Source organism: Strix aluco, chromosome 5 (genome assembly GCF_031877795.1).
Source record: "Strix aluco isolate bStrAlu1 chromosome 5, bStrAlu1.hap1, whole genome shotgun sequence".
NCBI lineage: Eukaryota > Metazoa > Chordata > Aves > Strigiformes > Strigidae > Strix > Strix aluco.
In genome coordinates, this window is record NC_133935.1 from 23491144 (window position 1) to 23515098 (window position 23955).

At 40.2% G+C, this 23955-nt stretch overlaps 1 protein-coding gene across 12 annotated transcripts in view; it reads left to right on the forward strand.

Moving 5' to 3' along the window:
• The window catches only part of SOX5 (SRY-box transcription factor 5), a 297407-nt gene extending 279150 nt beyond the window's left edge, over positions 1 to 18257 (forward strand). For 11 of the 12 annotated variants that reach the window (XM_074826380.1, XM_074826377.1, XM_074826379.1 and 8 more), the window contains 4 exons: positions 1638 to 1746; positions 2668 to 2841; positions 9242 to 9458; positions 12746 to 18257. In XM_074826380.1, coding sequence (XP_074682481.1) covers positions 1638 to 1746; positions 2668 to 2841; positions 9242 to 9458; positions 12746 to 13049 — 804 coding nt within the window. In that variant the 3' untranslated portion in view covers positions 13050 to 18257. The remainder of the gene's footprint in view (positions 1 to 1637; positions 1747 to 2667; positions 2842 to 9241; positions 9459 to 12745) is intronic. The other variant, XM_074826389.1, reaches the window with a different exon arrangement.
• Positions 18258 to 23955: the final 5698 nt, after the last annotated feature.

Genomic DNA, 23955 nt, shown 5'->3' on the forward strand with positions numbered 1-23955 from the left:
CTGCATGGGCAATGAGAGCCCAGTTAAAACCAGTAGATCAAAGTCTGGTAAAGTTAAATGATTGAATAGTTCAGGTGTGTATTCAAAGTTTCTCCAGGCTTTCTGGATCTGCTGTGCCCGTTAGTGTTACAGAAACCCTTTTGCTTGTGATAGGCTGCCTCTACCGCATGAGCTTTTCCTGCAAAAACCAAGAGGATAATTCATCTTGCACGCTTTCAGTGGTGGTGTGTCTAGTTATAGACAGAGAACCAGGAGTGCGAAAGGCATCCACAGTGGAAATGAATGTGAGGAGTAGGAAAGTTAGCCTCATGTTCCCTAAACTGTGAGAGCATATGAAGTTGTGCAGATTCGCCTCGTTTCTAACTCTTTCAAGAAAATCTTTGTGAAATAACTTACATGAATTTGCACCATTCTTTGAATTGCAGATGCAGGGACATCACATTACAGGAAGCATTTCTGTATTCACATTGTTCTCGTTTCTGTTTTCTTCTATAATACAACCCAGTGACATTATTAGGCTATGTAGAATAGTTGTAAAGTCTCTGGCTGCCATGTGAAATCTGAAAGTTTTTTTAGTTTGTTGTTCTTTTACAGTCATCAGGAGTGGAATAGAGCAACAAAACACCCATCTCTCTTTCGGGAAGAAGTTCAAAAGAATATTTTTGACTGGAGCCACTTTATTATCATGCCGTATCATGCCATTTTCTTAGCTTTGTAAAAGGCACAGTGCCTAACATTTTGAAATGTTAGTATTGCTTTCCTGAAAGATTTATTTTTAAACATATGATTGTCAGAAAGATAGAATGTTTATGTGTAAAAGTCGTTGGGAAAACAAAAACAGTTGGAAAATGGAACACCTTTGTATTTGTAAAGTCAAACAATTCAGGGGGAAGTGAGGTGTTTTGAAGAGAACATTGGAATTAATGGCCCTGGCATGTTGTTCTGGCAATGTCTTTAGACACCACTGCAGCCTGACAGATTAATTGGCAGCATGCACTAGCCTGTTGCAATCCAGGGTTCACAGATAGTTCTCACTAGATGAATGACGGACGGGGTGTTAGTAGGGTTGGGCAAAACAGTCTGGACAAGAACACAAACTGCTGCCCAAGTATCATGCTTAATTCAGGCTGACCTGAATAAGTTTGAACTACAGGGTGGGTTTTTTCCCTATGGGCTGCTTCCTAAAATACTGCCTTTTAAAAAAGAAAAAGTCACCGATGTCTTTGCATTTTGGTTGCAGGCTGGAAATAGAGTAAAACAATAAATACATTGCAAAAGAGAATGTATCATCTAAACTTGGGCCAGTCCAGCTTTGCAATCCCAGGGACATAGAGAGTTGAAGTATTCTTCAGATGTGCAGCCAATTTTATCATGCCTAACTAAACCAATCTTTTCAACACTGAATTTTGCTCATCAGTAGCTAATAAGCGTGTTTTAAAAAAAAATTGGTAGAGTCTGCAACAATAGCCCTCCCCCCAAAAAATATTATTATGTATTCTTAAATACCTGGCTCAGTAAACTGTTGTGAATGAATTGTTACCCAGCTTCCCTGTCAACCTTCTAAATTACCTATGAACTTTGCAGTTACAGTGTTTAATTATTTTCCTGATCTAAATCCTGTCATCTTGCCCATATAGGACAAAACAACACTGGAGACCCTGACTCAGCAACTGGCAGTAAAACAGAGTGAAGATGGGAAGTTTAGCCACGCAATGATGGATTTCAACATGAGCGGAGATTCTGACGGTTAGTACAAATGGCTTATCCTTATTTCCAGGTTTGCGTGTACGTGTCAATGGGATTTGGAGGAGAATCCAAGTGCTTTGGAGGCCTGTGAGGAGTAAGAGCAGTTAGCAATAAGTGGCTATTAAACAAGGCAGGAAAAAATGATTCATCGTGTGGTGTTTCAAGTCTGGAGGTGATTTTTAGCCTTCTCTTCTGTTCACTGCAGTTCTCAAGACTGGACCAAGAATGGATTTCTGATGGTAAAAGGGAATAAAGGAGGCAAATAGATGTGAGATAAATGAGCTCACACAGTGAGTCCATGAATTACAGACCTCATCATCCATAGGTGATGCACGCTCTGCATCTGTAGGAAGTTTATTGGTTTGATGAAGCAAATGTAATGTTCATTTCTTTCTCTGCTATTGCTTATGTTGTTATGGAGAGGTAAGCACAAAAACAGGCAGATGTGTAAATGCTCGTTTGCAAGTTAGAGAATTGCTTAAGAAAAAACACCTGATGCTGCCATCTATCACTCCCTTCCCATCACAAAAGAGGTAGAAGATAGGTAACATGATATGACCAGCATTCTGTAAGCAAGAAAGGAAGCAAGTAAAAAGAAAATCTACATTGATAAGTGTTGGTTTTATGTTATTAAGTAGTAAAAGATGTTTTAGAAAAGCTGTTTAATGTTTTGTGTTGAAAAAAACAATTGAAACTCTTCATCAAGTCTGTACTATGTGATACTGAATCAATAGAGCAACTAAAAACTAGACAATATACAATATATGGTGTTTCCTATTGCTTCAGGTAAAAAGAAGAAACACCATTAACCTATTGCGAACACTGACTCATTGAATGTGCAGCACCTGACATAGGTTACTGATGGCAGAGGAAGCTGCATAATGAAACATAGGCTGGGAATGTTTTTCTCTTTCTTTTTAGGAAGTGCAGGAGTTTCAGAGTCTAGAATTTATCGGGAATCCAGAGGGCGTGGTAGCAATGAGCCCCATATCAAGCGCCCAATGAATGCATTCATGGTGTGGGCTAAAGATGAACGGAGGAAGATCCTTCAAGCCTTCCCTGACATGCACAACTCCAATATCAGCAAGATACTAGGTAAGAATGATAGAGTACGGTTCTTTCAGCAGCAAAACTCAAAAAAACTTTTGACTGAATAGAGCTGAGCACCTGACACAACAGAATTACTGTCTCTAGAACATCTATTTTGCTACTTAATGACTGCACCAAGGACAACAGTGATAGGAACTTCCACCGTGCTGCCGAGCAGTATACGTTAACCTTAACCTGAAATGTTCTTGCGTCTTTGCAATTACTGAGATTGTGGTGGTGGTTTTGGTGTGAAAACATGAACTGAATAGACAGAAACAGTTCATTTCATTAGGCTGTTGAACAAGCACAAAACGACTGCTATCATTTATTTGCCCACATATTTCATCTAACTAGATTCTGTGGGGTAGCACACCACAGTATTTGATTTGTGCCATAGCACTTTCTGTTCAAATCAATGGCCATAGGGAAAAAATTCTAAAATGCATCCTTTTATTTTATACACTGTCAGTTTTAAAGGATTTTTATTATGTTTCTGTTATATTAAATTTCCCTTTAGTACATGATTTCTATCACAAGCTGCTTTTATTATAAATATTCTGAAAAGAATCCTGAAATCAAAAAAAGAAGCATCAGAACTGATTTCCATATCCTCCACTCTTCACATCTCAAGCAATATTTGTCATGAACACCATCTACTGAATTTCATGCCATAGTCTTCCAGCTTTTCACTACTTGCTCAAATTCCCAGGACCCCATTCTGTCCTAAGTTACTCCTCTGTGACATGCTGAATGATACAGAAGGCGAATGATGAGGATCTCTGAGGCCAGTGAATTACTGTTCTGCAGAAGAAAAAAATACCTGTGACCAAATTGGAGATGTTGCATTTTTACTGATAAAAGACTGTGTCACAGGACCTAAGTGTCCCTCAGGTCCATGGGTAAAAGCTTAAGCAGGGAACATGTTTACCTGGGCTGCAGGTCTCATTGGTTTTGCAAACAACACGAGAGATGTAGCACAACTGTAATGGCATCATTAACCATCTGCAGGGCTGGTAAATATGCTGAGTTTAGACTGGTCAGAGGTTTGAAGTTTAACTTGGTAAGAGTAGTATTATGAAAAGTTAGCAGGGGGCAAGTGGAAATGAGTTAAATTGGTTAGAGAGGCGGAATGTATTGGCTGTCGATGGCAGATGTAATGATATTAACCCATGATTAAAAGGGTGGTATAAAATTATTAGATTAGTTATGGAAACAGGATTAGAAGGCTAAATTGGTTATGTTGATGGTAAAATAACCTTATACTGGTTAAAAGGGATTATACTGGTCAGAGGTGTATGATGTGATTAGACTGAGGACAGAGCAGTAATAGTTTTGGTCTGTTTCTAAATTGAGAGTAGACCTGATTAAACCTGTTTTGAAATAATCAGCTTCAGAAATCTACAAGATCATTCTGAATGGCCCTTTTCATATAGAAAGTACAAAGAGAGCTTGATGTTTTCCCTCTTAACTGATTGTTTTGGATAACAACCTCCGACAGCACACTGCTAATTCATTCTGCTTAAAACAGGCGCTTGAGCTGGGCTGACATTTTACGCAGTCTCTGGGGATCCTGGTTGACATTTTAAAGGGCTTCTAAGCATTTTATAATACCCTAAAATCTGGTTTTAATAAGCCATTCTGCTGAAATTGTTAACATAAGGAATCACCTTTTACTATTTGGCGCTAGATCAGGGAGATATGGGGACATCTTTTTCTGATTAGATATACAGTAGTTGGAGTAAAATGTGCAAATTCATTACAGATCCTGTTGAGGTGACAGACAGTATAGCTGACTCCAAACTCTTTCTGTTTTGCTGCCAGATATGGGGAAAAGCAAGGTCTGAGGCAGTAAGAGATGATGTTTCTATTTCTTTCCAGCATCATATTTAATTTTTTTATTCCACCTATGCAATGGAGAGGGATGTCCTGACGTCTCCTTTCTTGACAGAAACATTACAAAGGTCTTCCCTCAATTGCAAAAGGCCAGCCTTTTGAAGGCAGCAGGGAGCTCTCTGTTAACTGGCATAGGGTGAGCAACTAGAAGCTTACAGTTCAGCCAGGTATCAGGGTCTCTTTATTAGAAAGCCACAATTTTTCCGTACCATTTTTGAGCAGCACTGCTACACATTGAAGTCAGAGAGCTCATTGTCACGGGGAGTAGCTTAGATGGAGTTGTCACCAATCAAGGGTCATTTTTATAGTAGAATGAGATGAGGTGCCCTTCCCAGCACTAGAATTCTTTAGGGATTATGTTTGACACTGTGGTATTATGTTTTGAGCATAAAAATTAGATACATGGATTTGTCACTAAATTCATCTGTGCATACGTTTGTCATCCATCTGTTCATTGCAACTTAAACTTGCAGATAATAATTTTTTTTAGTAAATTGTTAAAAAAGTGCTAAAATGGGTCTGTTGGACCCTAACAATTTAATAATGCATTGTTTAGATATTTTTGTAAATACTTTAATTAATTTCACTGAGAAATCTACATAAAGAGATGAGGAAAAGATGAAGTTAGATACTACCTTCAGAAATTCTCTTGTGGATGTGCAAGTGTGTGAATACGAATCTATACACATACCTATACATTATATAAGTGTTTGTGTATGTGAGGGTGTTTTTAAAATGTAAAATCAGCCTGATTCAGATAATCAGATTGAAAAATGTCAGTCTAATGGACTAAAAGTTAGGCAATATTACAAACAGCTGAAAATTCTTGTTGGAGAAACTTGGCTTAAAACCAGTGGTAAGCAGAGCTCCTACCCCCACCTAGTACTTGCGCGTGTGTGCCCGAGCACAAGTGCCAGGGCACACATGGGGGGCATCTCTTCTCTGCCCTGGACATAAAAAGCCAGCCCCCACAACCAGATTCACAGTGACTGTGTGGGCACAGCTCCAACTGTCCTAGCTCACTTTGGGGGCAGGAGCCATGTTTGGTGCTGCAAAGTCTTAAGAGTTTTCTCATCTATTTTCTAAATACTTCAGCCACCAGATTAGGGAGAACTGTGCAAGAATCCTGCTTGTCATTATGTATGCATCCAGGGAGGGGAACCGGTTCTTGTCATAGTCAAGGAGAAAAGCCTTGCGTACTTGACCCACTCAGAGCTTTCTAACACAGATGGTGAGCAGAAAGCTCACCCAAGAGTGTATATCTTCCCTTAAAAAGAAAGATTTTTCAAGATTCTTCAATCATGCCTTGTTTGGGCTTGGGCTTGGCACTGTGTATAGGTACCCATGCCTGCCTGTGTGTGTTTATAGACACATAAAACAATGGCAGATAAAGCCATTACAAATATATTTTGTTCAAACACAAGGTATTTTTAACCAGTTTTAGTATGTTGATTGACAATACTCATTCATAGCTTAGCTTGCCTGTGGGTGCAAATTCAAAGATCGGAGTTACACATTCTTCAGACTTTTGAAATTTCAGATTAAGACCAATCAGAGAGCTGGCTGGATTATGTATATTACTAAGAAAATAATTGAAAGATATAAAATGTAAAAAACAAGGGTTTATCATCAGAAACTGTGCCCTTTTTCAAAATTTATTTTGACAGCATTGTTTGTTTAATGATTTATGATACTTCAAAACATACTAGTAAATTATATTTAGTACATTTTGTAAAAACAGTAAAGTCATAATAAGAGGAGGTATCACTGCAGAAGGCAGCTATTAAAAATTTGCTAGGAAGAGAGGTGAGACTGCCAGGATTTTTGTTGTATTGAGTTTACAGCTTAGGAAGCAAAGACATAACAAATGACATTTATGTATAAATATTGTATGTGCAACTGTATGTACAAATATTATGGATCAAAATTTCAGTTTTTATGGCCCTGATCCTGCAAAGACTTATGTGTTTGCCTGACTTCACCCACTATTTACAGATCTTTTCACGTGAGGGAGTAGGAATCTGCCTGCCCAGATCTGACTGTAGTATTGCAGCAAGTGAGCTAGCACAGTGAAAGAGGAATTATTCTGGGATAGAACATTTTCATGACAATTTTGCAACAACTGATTTGAATTTCTACCTTTCTGTCTGTCCATTTGTCTCAAAATGTATCTGAATTCCTACATTGCAGGTCCCCTCACAGCGTGTAAAGCAAATGTCAAGATTTGTTTAAAGACTGAGGTTTTCAACTTTATTATTCATAAATAAAAACTGATTCATCAGCAGGAAATGGGGCTGGGGCTGTTTTTCTAAGCCACTGGGGCTACAGCAGGTTTGTGATTAGAAGACTCTAGATTTAGACCAACTTTTATGATTTACTTCATATGCTAAAATGCCAGTGTACCAGTGTATATGAGGTAGAATTTGAAGGCAGACCTACATCTGGGCATCTTTCAGTAGAGCTCATATGCTTTACCCTGAACTCCTAACATCCTTCAACACAGTCCCTATCTACATTTCCATCTTAAGCAGCATTAGTGGGTGTTAAGTGTTTTGACAGTCTCCGCATGTTTATCACTGTGTCATTTAGCCCAAAATCTAGGAGGTACTACGCATGGAAAGTTGGTGTCACTTTTTCTAGCCACTCTCTTTGCCAGAAAAAGCTTGGAATAATTTCTCTGTAGGAGACAAAGCTGCTGACCAGGCTTCCGGCCACAGAGGTTTGCTGCCCTGTGTAACACAGAGCCCTGCCACAGAGCCCTGTGCATAGACACTACCTCAGTATGACATAGAAAGTGCTGTGCAGGAGTTTTAGTCCAAGTCCTTAGAAACCATCTAGTCATGCTAATATGGTGGTGTGCCTAAGCTAATAACAACGTAATTAAACTGTTTCCCATTCCAGGACTCGCTGGAGGATCTCTGCATGTTACGTGCTGTAAACATAATGAAAAATGCTATTTTTTGACCCCAAAGTAATGTTTGCTAAGAAAGAGATGTCCATTGCCCCTCTTCAGAACAAAGACATCATTATTTACAAATCAATTGTCTCTAGGTGTGAGGTCAGGCTGTACCAGCCTGTTAGCCCTTTACTCCAGAAGCCCGAACTGCAGCTTGGAATAGAGATTCAAAGAGCAATGCAGAAAATGGTGTCAATAATCAGAAGGGGCCTTTCTAGAGGGAACCAAACTGTTTTCTTCCCTGGGAAGGGATAACTGCACTCTGGATTGCAAGTCTTAGGGGCACAGTGAGGTAAGACCAGCCCAAGTAATAGCATGAGCTAAGTACAGTATGAGTAACCATAAAAAAATGAAGAACAAGAGGAAGTCAAGTATGACATATGACATTATGAACCCATTAAATTGAGAAACTATTCAAACTTTTTTCCAATGGCAAAATTGACTATTTTACAATAAAGTTTTCCTTCTAGGCCACACATTTCACAGCTTGGACCATTCCTGTTATTTGAAATGTATCTTACCCTGAAGCACTTCTGTAGCTCATGGAAAAATAGGGTGACTGATTCAAGAAGTTTTACTTTCTGCTTCCATATTATGTCTTTTAAGAAATACTAGTTTATAAATTTCAAGAGGGATCTGAAAACAATGGTAAAGTCTTCATTATTTCCCTAGCAGAAATATCCACACTAACATAGGCAGAGTGTCAGAAACAAGGCTGCGAGCAATGAAGCCGTAGTGCGGCTCCACAGAGAGGTATGCCAGTATCCCAGTGCTCTTCCCTTCATGACACATATTAAATTCTTTAAGTTGGAGCTGGCAGTGTTCAGCAGGACTTGGTCTTGGAGTTAAAACCCCACTGAGACATATGGGATAGTTTATAGCTTTTAGAGGCATTGCTTCAGGGTCTTTGCAGGCTCCTGTACCCAGCAGCATAATATTTATGATCAGTTCATATTCTGCTTCTCACAAACCTGGAAGCTAGAAAGATGGGGTGTTTATGATGAAAGACTAAGCTGTAGACACGTTCATATCCAGAGTTTATGCCTTGATCCAGCCATGGTGGAGCACAGCAACTAGATCGCAGCACATGGGAGTGGTGCCTCCACTAGAACAGGAGGTGAAAACAGGTCCATGGCCAAAGGAAAGTGGGGGGGGCGTAGCAGAGCAGACTCTGTGTATCTAAGGGGTCTTTGGCCATTCCATTAAAATACACTGCCTTGTTTTCTGAAACAAAGTGTCAGGGATTGCTCATTATCAGGATGATGGTTTTACTTCCCACATGAAAGACCTTATAATGTAGGTAAGTTTCAGTAAAATACTGAGTCAAAACTTACAGTATCATCTCTCTCTGCCTCTTGGCCGTACCCAAGAGGTTTACCAGTCAAATACAAACAAGACCTGACCCCTGTCTAGAAGCTCTGACAGATTCCCAGCCCAAAGCAATATGACCGTAGGTATTTGTTCTGGGTGACCTACTTGTTTCTCTGCCTTTCAGTATTTGTGGATGAGTAGAATCTCATTTCTCTTTTTTTTTTTTTTTTTTTTTTTTGGTGACAGGATCTCGCTGGAAAGCTATGACAAACCTGGAGAAGCAGCCATACTATGAGGAGCAGGCCCGACTCAGCAAACAGCACCTGGAGAAGTACCCAGACTACAAATACAAGCCAAGGCCGAAGCGTACCTGCCTTGTAGATGGCAAAAAATTACGCATTGGCGAATACAAGGCTATCATGCGCAACAGACGCCAGGAGATGAGGCAGTATTTTAATGTTGGGTATGGGACCTTTAAAAGCTACCACTCATTTTAGAAAAAAAAATTTTCAGGGAGAATTCTTAATTCAGTGTGGTAAATGTTATATTTTATTGGCAAGAAATTAGATATTGCTAACAGAATATGAAGCTTATACTTTAAAACAATGTGTTCCAGGAGGAAGTTAGGCAGTTAGGGATTTTTTTTGTTGGCTCTGCTATGTACTCATCTTAGAGCTTTGGCCAACTGTCTCATTTCCACTCTGATCATGCAAAAGAAAAAAGGAGAAAAGCTTAAGATTTTCCAGTGAAACGTAAGTCTTCTAATAAAGCCTTACAAGTATTACTTTATTATGAGGCCTCAGAGATTATAACTGAATGAATCTGTGGTAGTGCTTCTTGATCCAAAAGCCAAAAATACAAGTTTGCGTTCAGTATGATCTATGGCAAGTGGTCTGCAAAAGAACTGCTGAACATACTGAACTTGAGCTGGAATATGGACTTGGCTCAGTTAATTCATATCAGGCATGAAGTTGTCTGCGTTGTTCATTGTGACGGTATTTGTCATACTAGGGAGTGTCTTACAGTACAGTAAGCTAAATGCTTTGTGTTGAGCATAAATTTCAAGAAGACTGGTTCTGATAAACAACTAATAGATCAGCTTGATATGATTAGATTCAAATCTGCCTAGAAAACTAGCATGTATTTTCCTTCTGCAAAGACTCCTTGGTTTTGGTTATAGCAGATCAAAAGAATCAGAAATAATCAAATATTCTGCAGTATTTCTATATTCACTCCAGAAAATTAAAAGCTACACAGTGGTCTTAAAAAAAGCAAAACCAGCAACAAGAATGACCCTCAGAAATAGTGGAATTTGTGTTCTGAATTTGGAATCATTTTAATATTACCTGAGTTGCATGTCTCTCTAGTTAATGGCTAGAAGTAGCAATAAAGAAGGGAATATCTGTCCAGCAACTGTTAAGTGTCATCAGACTGTGTTTTAAACAGCTACAGTGTGCATTGTTATAATAAGCCGCTCAGCAGAGAAATTTGAGCTGCTTAACCCTGTGGCGCTGGCAGGTCCAGTGATCCCAATGGTAAGCACTGAAACAAACACAGGGAAGTCAGCCAACATTTGGCATCAAGAGATTAAAAAAAAGAGGAGGGGGGCCTTCTGGAAGAAGAATAGGTGGCAACAGAGCCCCCAAAACACTGCTTATCTGGTTAACATGCATGCTTCATCATGGGGAAAAAAAATTAACCTTGTAACATTCTGCATATTTAGCTTTCCAAACAAGGCTGACATTGAAATCAAGACATTTCTGGAGATAATTCGCACTGGGGCGTTAGAGCGTAGAACCTGGGGTGAAATCTGTATAGAAGTTACTGACAAAGCGGCCGATGACTGCAGTGGGGTCAGTGTTTGATGCTGGCAGTCACAGCGCTACAGATGCATTCCTGGTTTTAGTTCCTCATCTGCTGCGTCACCCAGTACAGGTCATTTCGGGCTAAACTTCTGAATGCCACTCCGGCTCCTGCCTGGGCACCAAAAGAAGGGATTGGGTTTACAAGAGCTCTGGCTATGCCAGCTGCTGCGACATGCTAAAAGCCTGTCTGAAGGCATCACAATGTGAAGGATTGGGCATTTTTTGCAACTCTTGTTGCCTCCCTGTCTCACTGTCCTCCTCTTTAATGGTAGTGTGGGAAGCTCACCTCACTGGAATGCTGAGAGCCCTAATACATTAGTATCTGAGGACTGCTTTGAGATCCTCTGGAATGGACATCCTATAGAAGTGGAAAAGTACTATTCTTAAATTATTTAATATTTGAAAAGCACTGTGAAAAGCACCATTTAAGTGCAAAGTGTTCCTATTGTTAAATATTAAAAGCAATTTAAGTGTGCTGAATCTTGTTACAGAAATGCTGACTCCAGAAAACAAAAGCCTTCCTATTGAATTAAGAATAAAATGCAAATTAGATCTGCTCCCTAGTTTAAGAGCTATATCTTCAGCTGAGACAACTTCTACTTGTTTCAGAAACACAGAAATAAGGACTGTGCGGAGGGAGGCCTTGCTCGAATGGGAGGCAGGAAGCATCTGAAAATGCAGCAAGCAATTCCAAACAAACGTAAAGCTGTTTGGCAGAGGAAAGTCTTTCAGGATCGCTGTACTGTGCAAGGCTTACTGTACGGCCAGAGGAACAGGGGAGGGTTTCATTCTTAATTAAGAATATTCATCTCAAGAGGCTCTGCCCTGTCTCCTGTGGCAAGGCTTTTCAGTGCAGATGGACACACCGCTGATGACATTACAATGTGCAGCATGTACTGAAGAGTATTACTGCAATAGAATTACTTCATGCAGCAAGCAAACAAAAGGAGCATGAATTTTAAACCTCGAGGCTTGTTGGGACCCTGAAGCTTCTCAGGGAAACAAACACTAGTATAACACAGCTAGTGTTCTTGATGCAAAGGGAATTTCTATGGCCTGGAATAATTCTTTCATGACTGCGGACAGGTTTCCAAGGCTTAGAGGCCATATAAAGGCATCCTGTAGAGGATTTTCTCAAATGCTCATGATGCTTGCTTGCTTCTTATTTATTTTTAATTAATGCATACTTCCGTTCTAAGTCTGCCTTTTTGCAATTTTATCCACCTTCCTTCAAAGATTCTGCTTTTTGCAAGTTCTGCTCACTGTGGAAAATATCACCTTCCAGTGGAAGGCCCTTAGTGATCATCCTGTAAACCCATGTTGGACCCAGAAAGCCCACTGTTCCTCTTCCTAATAATGGCCAGGTCTCTGAGTGAACGTGGAATAAACATTGCCTCCTTGGAGAGACCTGCCCTGCTTTCTCCTCATCCACTGGTAGATTTCTACAGCACCTCCCCATTCCTGTGTACGCTGCCTAGCCCTTGTCACATCTCTCCTGTTAGCAACGTGTTACTTTTATGTCTAGTCCTGCCAGCAGCTTGGATTACTTAAAAGGAAGATTTTCAAAATACATGTTTTTTAAGTTGGACCACAATTGAAAGGATGTTTATTTTTGGCTGAAGCTGTGTAGTTCAGGTAAAGCTAGAGATGTTTACAGAGATTGGGTTTTCTTATCAGTGAGGTTGGTTTGGGCTTGATGTTCATTTCAAGACCATCAGATGGTGAGTCTGGAATATTGATACAAGGGTTGTCCTGCTTGGGCCATCCAGGAGCTTCCTCTGCATGCCCAAAAGCATACGCTATGAGCTTGCAAAGTGCTGTTGTACTTGCTCTCCCTTTACTGCTTCTAGTATTCAAACGTCCTTTTACTTTTTCTCCATGGCAGGCAACAAGCACAGATTCCCATTGCCACCGCAGGCGTAGTTTACCCAGGAGCCATTGCCATGGCAGGAATGCCTTCCCCACATCTGCCCTCTGAGCACTCAAGCGTGTCCAGCAGCCCGGAGCCCGGGATGCCCGTCATCCAGAGCACTTATGGCATCAAAGGTGAGGAGCCTCATATCAAGGAAGAGATGCAGACCGATGACGTCAATGGAGAAATCTATGATGAATACGATGAGGAAGAGGATGACCCCGATGCGGACTATGGGAGTGACAGTGAAAATCACATTGCGGGGCAAGCCAACTGATCAGGGTCCGAATATCTCGTGACCTCAAGGACTTCAAGGAGAAAAGAAAAAATAAATAAAGCCCCATCTGGTTTATCCTTGCCAGTGGCCAAGCACATTAACTTTCTCATACACTGACTGTTACTTTAACTGTTAGTCTTAACTAGTTGGGACATCAGCTGACTAATAGACATCAGCCTGCATCAGAAGAAAAAAGGCTCAGAAGAAAGGAAACAAAGACAACGACGACAACAACAGAATGATATAAGCTATGGGTAAAATAATGCCAGTAATTCAGCTGCTATACCCAAGCACTGAAGTCTTACCCGTCGACCTTTTATTATTATTATTTTTTTTTCAAATAAACTTTATGGCTGTTTGTTCTACAATGTTCTAGAAATTCTCACTCAGGTACACAGTGCCAACAAGTGGCTTGTGAATGTGTTTTGTTGTTTTGTGCTACAGTTTAAAGAGAAATAATTTTTTTTTTTTTGGTAATGCACCTGACAGGAAAGAAAAAAGATAAAATTCCTTTTACCCTTTCTGTCTCCTCCTCCTCCTCCTCCTCCTCCCTGGCAAATCTGGGTCAGAAGTGTGTGTGTGTGTGCGTGCGTGCCTGTGCGCGTGGCTGGCAAGGAAGGAAGTGGGGAGTCTGTTTCTGTTAACCCCAACAAGCAATTATTTCCTTTCAAGAGAGGACTTCTCTTCATCAGTTGCACACCATACTGAGTCTTTGAGCAAGTGCCAAATTTGTACTAAAGCGCTGAACTAGTCCAATTTGCTTTTTTTTGGTTGATCTCTTCTTGTTTTGTTTTTCTTTTGCTTTTCTTTTGCTTCCTGCTCTGTCTTGAGTTAGGACAGTGTTGTATCTTAGACAATCCCTTGAAGAACCTGATATACCAGCAGCTGGTGAGATTAGACATATATTTTTGGGTTTGGTTTTGCTTTTTAAAGGAAACTGTAGGTGCCATTCTCAGGTGAAAAAAGAGAGAGAGAGAGAGAGAGACATAAGAAATTTAGAGAAAAAATATTTTATGGTCTTGGATTTTCATGTGTGCGTGTTTATGGTACTAATAAGAATAATATTGGACTATTGTGAGCAAAAAGCATGTTCCAGAATGAAGTCCTGCACCCTCCAAATGACTTGGTCTGTAAGGAACCTTTGCTCTTAATTTACACTTCAAGTGGCAGCAAATACAACATAAAAAAGGCTTGTCCAAAATGCAATTTGTTCTGCACAGGACAGGACAACTGGAAATGTTACCTCCTTGCTGAGTGTAATTAGGTTACCATGATGTCCAGTTTTAATGAACTCATACCTTCAGGGCGGCTGAGTACTGATCTCTGATTCCAAAGGCAATTTTTTTTCAACTGACATTTTCTTCTACTTTGTGCTTGCAGAAATCCATTTTTATCAGTGGGATGTTTATGTAGGAAGGAAGACTCATAGCTATGAAGAGATTTCCATATTCAAAGTGGTCCTGTAAGAGCCCGAACCTTTGCAGTGCCGAGTTTCCCTAGCTGCTGCATCTCACAAGTGAAAAATTGTTCTCCTGGGCTAGAATATTTTCAGCATTGTTCTAGAGCCCTTAGATGTGTTGCTTGGGCAGTTTTGCCTTCCTTGGGCAACAGCAAGCGGGTGAGGAAGGTAGATTTACACAAGTGTAATCCCAAGCAGCAGATAGCCTCTTGTATTTCCAATAAGGTAACTGAATGTTACTCTCTATTTCAGAAAAAAGAATGTAAATACAAGTGAATCAAAGAGTCTCGTTTCATCTCCTCACTCTGTAGAAGGAGAGGACCCAGGTTCATGTAGCAAGACAGAAGCATTTAGATCTAAACCAACCAACCAAGCAACCAACCAAAAAGGTTTACCCTAATTTCAAATGATCCCTTAATCAGGCAAATTTAGCCCTTGGTACAATCAGCCATTTAAGTCCAGGGTGCAGGATGAAAGGGGCAGGTAGGAGGGGAGATTGAGAAGGAGGGTCTTTCTTTGCCTCTTGAAATCCCACTTGAAGTGTAACTTGACTTCTGCAGACCTTATGCAAAGCAAACAATCAAATGCCATTGAAGACTTAGGACAATACTCCAATGAGCAGTTTGGACGTGTGATAGTTTTACCCTGCAACATCTGTTTTATTTTTCTCCCATTTTCCCTTTTTTTATTTCCACCTCTGCCTCGAAAAATTCTTTTCTATTTTCTCTCTCTCAGAAGATTTGCTCTGAAGTTATGCTTGGAGTAGCTGATCATATCCTCCATGTCAGAGAGGGTTCTTTTTGTTTGTATTTTATGACTGTGTTGTTTTTTTTTTTTTTTTTCAGTTGAACTGCCTCTTCTTGCTAGTGTTGTAATGGTAATTCTAATTCTAATAATAATAATAATAATGGTCAGCTGTTCCCAGATTAGTAAATTATATATAATTTATTTTATCCCCCCCCCTCCCCCCTTTTTAACTTTATTTTATTCTGTTCTAATTTGGCAGTGCAGCAAATGAAGCTGTTAGGCTGTTAGGATACCCCTCCCCACCTTGCCTTTTTATATATATATAAATATATATATATACATATGAAAACAAATCGCTTCTTCTTCTGCTCACACCATTCCTCTTTCTTTTATTTTAATTTTGGCCCCAGCCATGTCAACTTCTGATGTTTATTATGATGGAGTGAATTAATGGGAGTGTTGTTTTCAATCTTAATTAACTTCTGCTCTCTCATCACTCATTTTAGTTATTTAATTACACCAGTCATCTAGAGCCAATTTTTTTTGAAGCACTCTGTTTGGATAAGAAGGAAAAAAAAAATAGACAATTGTTTTTATATCATTATGTACAATGTGAAAACGGATATTTGCTCCTTCTTTTTTTTAACTTTTAAATTTGTTCCCTGTCTTTGTGAACAAATTACTTCTGACTCTTGTGGGTTCACCTCACATTTGCTGGATGGTTGATTTCCACCACGTTATAGAGACTCTCTGGTTTAATTGTGTCGCGTTGGGCTACCAGAATACTTTGTTTTAGCTCCAGGTAGGTGCCACTGCGGCAGGCGTGATTGGAGCAAGTCTTAGACATGTGGGCTGGAAAGCTGGCCTTGGGGATGTCAATGGAAAAAAGGCCCTTTGACTTCAGCGGGACTGAATTTCAGCCCCGAACTATGGGCTGCACTGCAGGAGACACTCCTGGAGGTAGCCCCATCTCTGTGGGCAGGGTTGGTCCTGCACCGGAGGTGTGCCAGGGCTGCAGGACCTAGCTCTGCTCTTGGCAGTGGATGGCACAACAGAGCCCTTCTGTGGCAGTGCTCTGCTTTGCTCACTGCCTTGGCCTGGACTAGGGCTCAGATGAACACTAATTTTGTTACCGTACACATTTCCATCTGAGAGACTACACAAGAGCCTGGGGTTTGGTCAGGCTTTTTGAATGGGTAGCTTTAGCAGACTATCCATGTCCTGCATTTGGATGTTGAAACCAATGCAGCAATGTTAAAAAGAAAAAAAGGCCCCCCCCAAAAAAAGTCTCTGGGGTCCCAAACCAGCAAAATACTTAACACCTATGCTAATGTTTTGTTGGGTCCAAGGATGAGCACCCGTATGTCCTTCGGCAGTAGGAGACCAGATTTGAAAATGAGGCCCTGTTTATCCTGCTTTAATTTCTTAGAAAATACAAAACAAAGCAAAACATACGTTTATAAAAAGATATTCTTGTCTTGTTTCATTTTTTTCCTGTGTTCTGTGCCCTGGAGCATGTAGAAAAACCAGGTTAGAAGAGATTAGGATCGTATTAACCTAAAAGCGCAACGAGGCCCTAATGCTGAGGCGGACTTCTTTCCCCTCTTTCCTGGGAACCTGACGAGCGAGGATGGTCTTGCCGTGCTGCTGGGGGAGCGTACAGTCTGACTCCTTCTAAATTGGGGTATCTGCTTATGCCATGCATCTGGCGAGCTTACAAAAGAACAATACCAGCAGTGGGAAAAATGGGAAAAGAAGAAAAAAAACTGAGGCACTTGCTTCTAAGCTCAATTAAATAACACAGAGTATATCCTTTTTCAATTTATTCATGCCTTATATTAGTAAAATAGGATTTTTAAGTGCATTTAACATCTTTATTTAACTGTTCCGCTATATTAATCAGGCCCCCAGAAAAGAACACTAGCTATTATTCTAGCATTTAATTAGTTTTGTAACCAAATCCTCTTATTATGAATGCATATGGAAGAAATTCTTTCTTCGAAGACATTATTTCACAGATTTGGTTACTGCAGTAGACTCTCTCTTTAATTAAATCATTTTTTAGAAAGTAAATTGTCTTTAACCTTTTTACAGCACATTTTCAGAGCTTTTTCTTTTTAATCCAAAGAGATGAGCTGTTACTGTCCCCGAAGAAGCCTCTGACATCACGTTTGTAACATCAAAAATAATTATACTCCATGGAAACGTAGACCTTACATAGCAAGAATTCATCTGCTAGAATGAATGGCAGCTATATGATATCTCATACGTTTAAGGGCATGATGTATCGGATAGGAAGTATTTTTGTCTGCCCACTTCTCGATAGAATCATACCTTCAATTTTGCAAAGAACTGTGTGTAATTCACTAGATGTGGATTCAAGTGTATCCTCAATTCACAGGGCATGGGCTGGCTGTTTAGCTTGGTTTATATTTACATTTTTTCAACTTTATCTTAACTTGTCAGTTTCCCAGATTGAAGAACATGTCAAGTTCGTTTTTTCTACTGACTGATTTCTCTACTCCCCAGTGTTTTTGTCACTGGTTTGCTGAAACAGTATTTATATAGCTCCATTGGCTCTAAAGCTCTTACTCCTTCTAACGTTTTGGATTTTACAAGTGAAATGAAAATAGAAAAGAAATAGAGACAATCAAATGCCTGGAGCTTAAAACAAAGTATGTGCAACCTACCATCTCACTTGAAATTTAATAAAAGAAATAATTATGTAAATATAACATAGAGTTATAGATTTATATTTTGTTCATAACACATAGTGTAATATAAGTTGTATATTTTCATGTTTTGGTTTTATGTTATCATTCATGCCACAATAAATAAAAAAAAACAGGAGTTGATGTACTCTTTAAAAAAAAATACAATGTGGGTTGCCACCATCCTGGGTTTTTGGTTTTAGTTTTTGGTTTTTTGTTTCTTTTGCATTCCCTTTTTTCAGTATTACTGCCCTGCAAGGCACCAATAAAACAGCAAATGTGTTCTTTACCTATCCTGTGGTCTGTTTCCCACTTATTATAGCGAGGGATGTGCTAGTTAATTTTCTTGTCAGGAGAAGAAAACAGCTGGGCTCAAGGAGCAGAAAGTGAGATTTAGATTCAGCTTACCAGTCTGCTCCAAAATTCAAGGTTTTCATCAAATCACAGGAAAAAATATCACCCCATCTTTATCAGCATTAAAACAGAAGAAAAAGTTGGTTCCTGAACAATGTAGTACAGTGTAATTTCCAGTTCAGAGTCAGGACACCTCATAAAAGGGGATGACTGAATCCAGTGGTTTGGACTGTGCCCACCTTCCCAAGTTACGTTCACTTTCTTCAGGCTTATCTGTTCAGAGACCAAAGCAAATTCAGGGAAATACCCAATTATAAACGCCAATGACACAAAGCTATGAAAAAAATAGCTCTGCTATTTAGTTAGTCAAAATGTCCCAACATGCTGCCTAAACAGTTCATGAAGTTTTGACAGCAGCATATGGCACAAAGTGGGATGAAATGAATTTGTACCTGTTTTTGACAGTAAGTTATTCAGATGGGTGCTTACTCTCAAGTGCCTACGGCTTGACAGATGCCATTCTATGGTTCCAGATTTCCTAAAGGGAAAAGGCAATATTTGGGAAAGCAGGAGGTCGCTGGTGGAGGTCCTGTGAACCTGCCCACGCTTCTCTTGCTTTCCAGGTTGTCCTCTGTTGTCTTCCTGGGAGCAGGGTGCAACCATCAGCAAACCAGAGGTCTATTTTGGCAGCTTCCTCTTACAGCCTATAGCACCTATATAGCACCTGTCCAGTGGAAGTCAAAATGAACCTGAGCAGAACCGTATAATGTGAGGCTTAGGCCAATAAATGTCAGCATCATTTAACCCCTTAAATTCCTTTATCCATTACTGTCATCTACGTGTGATGAAGCACCTGTCTACCTGAAAGGCCAAAGGAACAAACATGACTGCGCTGGGCAGTGTGGCTGTCGAATTATGGTGTAGTTTTTATTCAGTGTGCCTGACACCTTAACTGCAACTTGAGCCAAGGCAAACATTTTGCTTCTTTGCCCTTTTAACAAATACGACCCTAAAACAAGGAACACCACTGCCAAAGCCCTGCTATCTGATGCCTTTGCTGGCGTGGCACATGCTCCCCACCTGACCCTGAGGCATCACTGAACATGTAGGCCTTTTTGCCGCCCCACGCTGAGATGGAGGGACATAAAATTTCTGCTTTCTTCTTTTTTTGTGTCTGGGCTGGTACCTAACCAGTGGGGTTAGGTTCCCTAAACCAGTGGGGAAAAAATAGCTAGGAGAACATGAGAATAGCTAAGCTGGAGATATATCTAAATTGTAATATGAGTGGACAAGGCTGAGCTTTGCAATAATGGAAATAAAGACCACTTAAAGCCTGAGTGTGAAACTGAAGTAAAAGAAGGTTTCTAGAGTGCTTAAGTGATATTATGGCCTGCTTGGGAGTGGTGAGAATTATTTCCCTAGACAAGTTGTGGGGATTTTTTTCTTTTTTTTTTTTTTTGCAAAAAATGCTAAAGCATTCCAGCAATTGCCTGTAGCAGGAAGGAATAAAATGAGGATAATTATGACATTAATCTATTTTAAAAAGAAAGACGTGTGACAATTAGCGCATTCCTACCAAGAAAGTAACATACAGAGCTATATGTGTGTAGGAAAGTGAAAAGACCCCCTACAGAAGCCATGAAAGGTTATAGAAAGCGTATGTGCCTCACGAGGAAGCACTGTGCTGTGACTTCAGCATCAGTGAGAAAGGGTGCACAAGAGCTTGTCAATAAGCTTTCAGTTAATAAATATTCAGTAATACTGTAGAAAAGCAATGTGGGAGAAGAACAGGCAGTTGCTGTCAGGCCAACCAGGGAAAAGTGCATGCTGAAAAGTTACAGAAAGTCTTGTGAACATATTTATCAAAGTAACCTAGTGCCTGAGACTGGTGGGCTCGAGATAGAGTAGCTAATTTCAGTCCCCAGGATGCTTACACTCACATCTGTTGGTATTACGGTAGCACTGGTGGCCATGCACTGAAATCAGAGGTTGCTTGCAAGCTAACGACAAGGACAGGAAAAAGAAAATCACACTGCAGCACCGTTGGCCTAATTCAGAAAGGCTGGTGGTGTTGACAGCTCTGTGAGCATCAGCTACACCCCAGATGCAAAACCTTCCTGCTAAGGTGGCTAAGCAAGGCAGAGGGGTGGCAGCCTCCCTTCCCTGTTCTGACTGGATTTACAAGACTGGCAGTTAGCAGACACTGTGGGGTTTCAGTGAGGGGGTTTCTTCCATAAATAAATTTGATCTGAAAGCTAATGCAAAAGAGATTCTACAGATTCCCGGGTATCATTTGTAACAGTTGCTCTCCAGCCTCTAGTTGCATGAACTTTACAGACATTACGCTCTTAGTTTCACGTCATGGTTCAACCAGGTTACGGGTTCCCACTCCCTCCACACCATGTGCTGTGATCATTCACAGCGCGCACACACACACACACACACACACCCCCCTACCCAGTCTGGCTCACTCTACGCCATGTCTGGCATGGCTGCTCAAAAATCTTGTCACTGGGAGCTGGCTATGTGTATCCACCACTTTGAGGGATTAGCCAGTGCTTACTGGTTTGGGGTTTTTTGGTTGTTTGGGGTTTTTTTTCCTGCTGGCGGAGCAGCATTGTAGGAGCAGAGCAAGTGCCTGGGACCAGGGGAGCAGGGAGAGCACCTGGGGCTCAGCCAGAGTCCTCCTCCATCTCAGAGCAGATTCAGCTCAGACACCCAGCAGTACATACACCCAGCAAACTCAGCTGTTGCCACTGCAGCAGCACTGTATGGCTGAAGGGCAGTACCAAGGAATAGACATTCCTCACCCATTAACCAAATCAAAGCAAACTGCTTGGCATGAGATTATGAATTTATTGATTATGGGTTTGGTTATTTGCAGGCTTACACGAATTTACCTTTTTGGTTGCTTCTAAAATTGTTGCCAGAGGCAGCATGGAAAGTTACTTTGGCCAAAAATCAGTCTTTCCCCTGCCCCCATCCCTGTGGAGGCCAAGTCAATTAGGAAGAGGTTAAAGTCACTCCAAAATACACCCCTCCACAGAATCTAAAATACTTCAAACAGGGAGCCAGCCCTTCTGTAGAGCTAGGTCTTAATGGCACTGGCAATGGTACATACATAATTAAAAATATAATGAAAAGCATGAATTTAAGGTTTAGTTAAGACTCTTCCAGTCCTGTGTGGCAATTCAAGCTGTAGTTTGAATGGCTTTTTGACATAACTTAGACTTGGTTTAAGTCCTGACTGTATGTTTAGTCTTAGTTAACAATGTCAGGAAGGAGGAAGGAGCGATGGTCTATCACAGGTAGTGTAAACTGTTCGCATAGGTACAGTTCTAGCCATATGAAGGAGCATTTATGGTGCAAATTGTTGCCCATGGAAAATGCCATTGGTAATTTCAGGCAGCTGCACTGGTGCACCAGTGACTAGGGTTGATGTCAGCCACACTGGTATAGCTGTACAGTACAGAGTGTGTGTGCGTGAAGACAGGGGCTCAAACTAAGCCTTGAAATGCCCCTCCTATCCCACACAGGGATTTGTGTCGGTTTAACTTCGCGTTATCAGCGCAACTTTCACAGGCGGTGAATGCCTAACCCACCAAGGACAAATCAATGCCTCCCCTTGTATTTAACAGAGATATGACTTAAGTACAGTAAGTAAATCAAAGTAATTATTTAAAATTAAAATTATTTAAGAGACTTAGTCTGGAAGGATGGCGTGGTGGTTAGAGAAGCAGCTGAGACACGGGACTTCAGCAGGCTATTCCTGACTCTGTCAGAGACTTGCTCTATAACTTCAGGAAAATTACTCAGCCTATCTCTAAGACTGCTATAATAATACCTACTTCAAAGGGGTATTATGAGACTTAATTCATTAATGCCTGCAAAGCACTTTGAGATCTTTGGATTAAAGGCACTACAGCAGTGCAAAGTATTATTAGGTACAGGAAAAAGCTCTCAGGCAAGCACAGCATTAAATGTCTGCAGTTTAAAAAAAAAAAAAAAAAAAGAAGAAAAAAAAAAACCAACCCAAAGATGGACAAATTGTGGGTGGCTTGAGTTGTTTTTTTTTGTGGCCAGGTTTCCATTAGTCAGGTCTGTGCTTTGCTAAACCAAGGCCAGGGGTCGTACAGCTCAAGGCCCAGTTTTGCTCTCACTCCTAGAGCTCCCACATTGCAAACATAACTGTTTTGATTTGGGGCTTCTTTTTATCAAAACCCTGGCTCTGTGACTCAAAAGCATGTACAACTTCCCTCTAAGGACATACTTGCCCATTGTATTAAACAACAAGAAGATAAAAATAATTTTACTTTTACTGACTACCTACATTTTTTTAAATTCAGTTTAAGCATTTACTTTCCTAATGAAAAGTCTATTCCATTTGATTTAACAGGGGTAATCCAGAGGGATTCAAAACACACAAATCAGGGCCTTTTTTATTACCCCCAGTAGAGCTTATCCACCTACTGTGAGCACAGTTATAAATGGACAAATTGCAGTGGACCCTCACATATGGACTAAATGAGGAAATTTTTTAATGAGTGCATTAGTCCCAAATATTAAATTCTTTCTGATGTTAAGTTTTAAAAGCAAACAAGTAAAGGTAACAGGTTTTTCTGTAGATCTAGATTTAAATCTTGTCTGATTTTATCATTCAATTGATGCCTGTGGCAGCACCAGTGCACTAACCTGGGGTGCATCGGAGTCCCACAGGACAGGGGTCAGCAGGATTTCTCCCATCAAAACCAGGCAGCAAAGGGGAGGATACAAGCAAGGTTCCCAAAACAATCAGCTGAAGAGCAATCTTAAAGCTGTCACGTTTATCTTGTTAACCAAATTAATCCAGAGTTTAAGTTTTTTATATTCTTTATATCTTTGAAACTTTCCGAGTGCAATTTAGTGACTTAAAAAGAAACGTAACACACACACACACCCCGCCCCCCCACCCCTTTAAGGAAAAGACTGTAACATAACAGCCTAGAAATTTTGGGTTTTTAAAGCGTTGCTGACTTTGGTGAGGAAAACCTTTTAACATCATGTTGTTTCCAGGTCCCATTGAAAGAGAACACAGGGGAAGTGAAGTATAAGTGATTCTGGCTCCTAGAGACGCTTTGTTTCTATTCTGATAGGATATGAAACTTCATGTAGGTGGTGGGTAGAGCCATTGTAACCTGCTTTTTTCTGACTGAATGAGGGAGGTCAATATATTATCGTATCAAGGAAGAAGAAATTACATAGGCAATTCCCCCACAGATAATAAAGATAATTCTGACAGCATGATCAAAACAACTGTATAACTTTTCCTTTCTTTTCTTACAGACACACCAGTGTTTAAATGACAGCTGAAAGAGGATGATGGACTAAACACATTATTCTCTGTTCCATCTACTTTTTTATAATAGAAATATATCTTGAAGACTATATTCAAGTTGATCAAATAATAAGTCAATTTGTCAATAAAACAGATTAAGCAACCTGTCTGCTGAGATGATATCTGTCAAACAACACGTTTTGTTAATACAGTCTGGAAGTGAATGCCTTCATGAAAGACAATACAAAAAAACCTGCAATGCCACTTTAAAGTTTATTGAAACAGAGAGCTGACTTATTGCAGTTATAGATGTTTAGACTT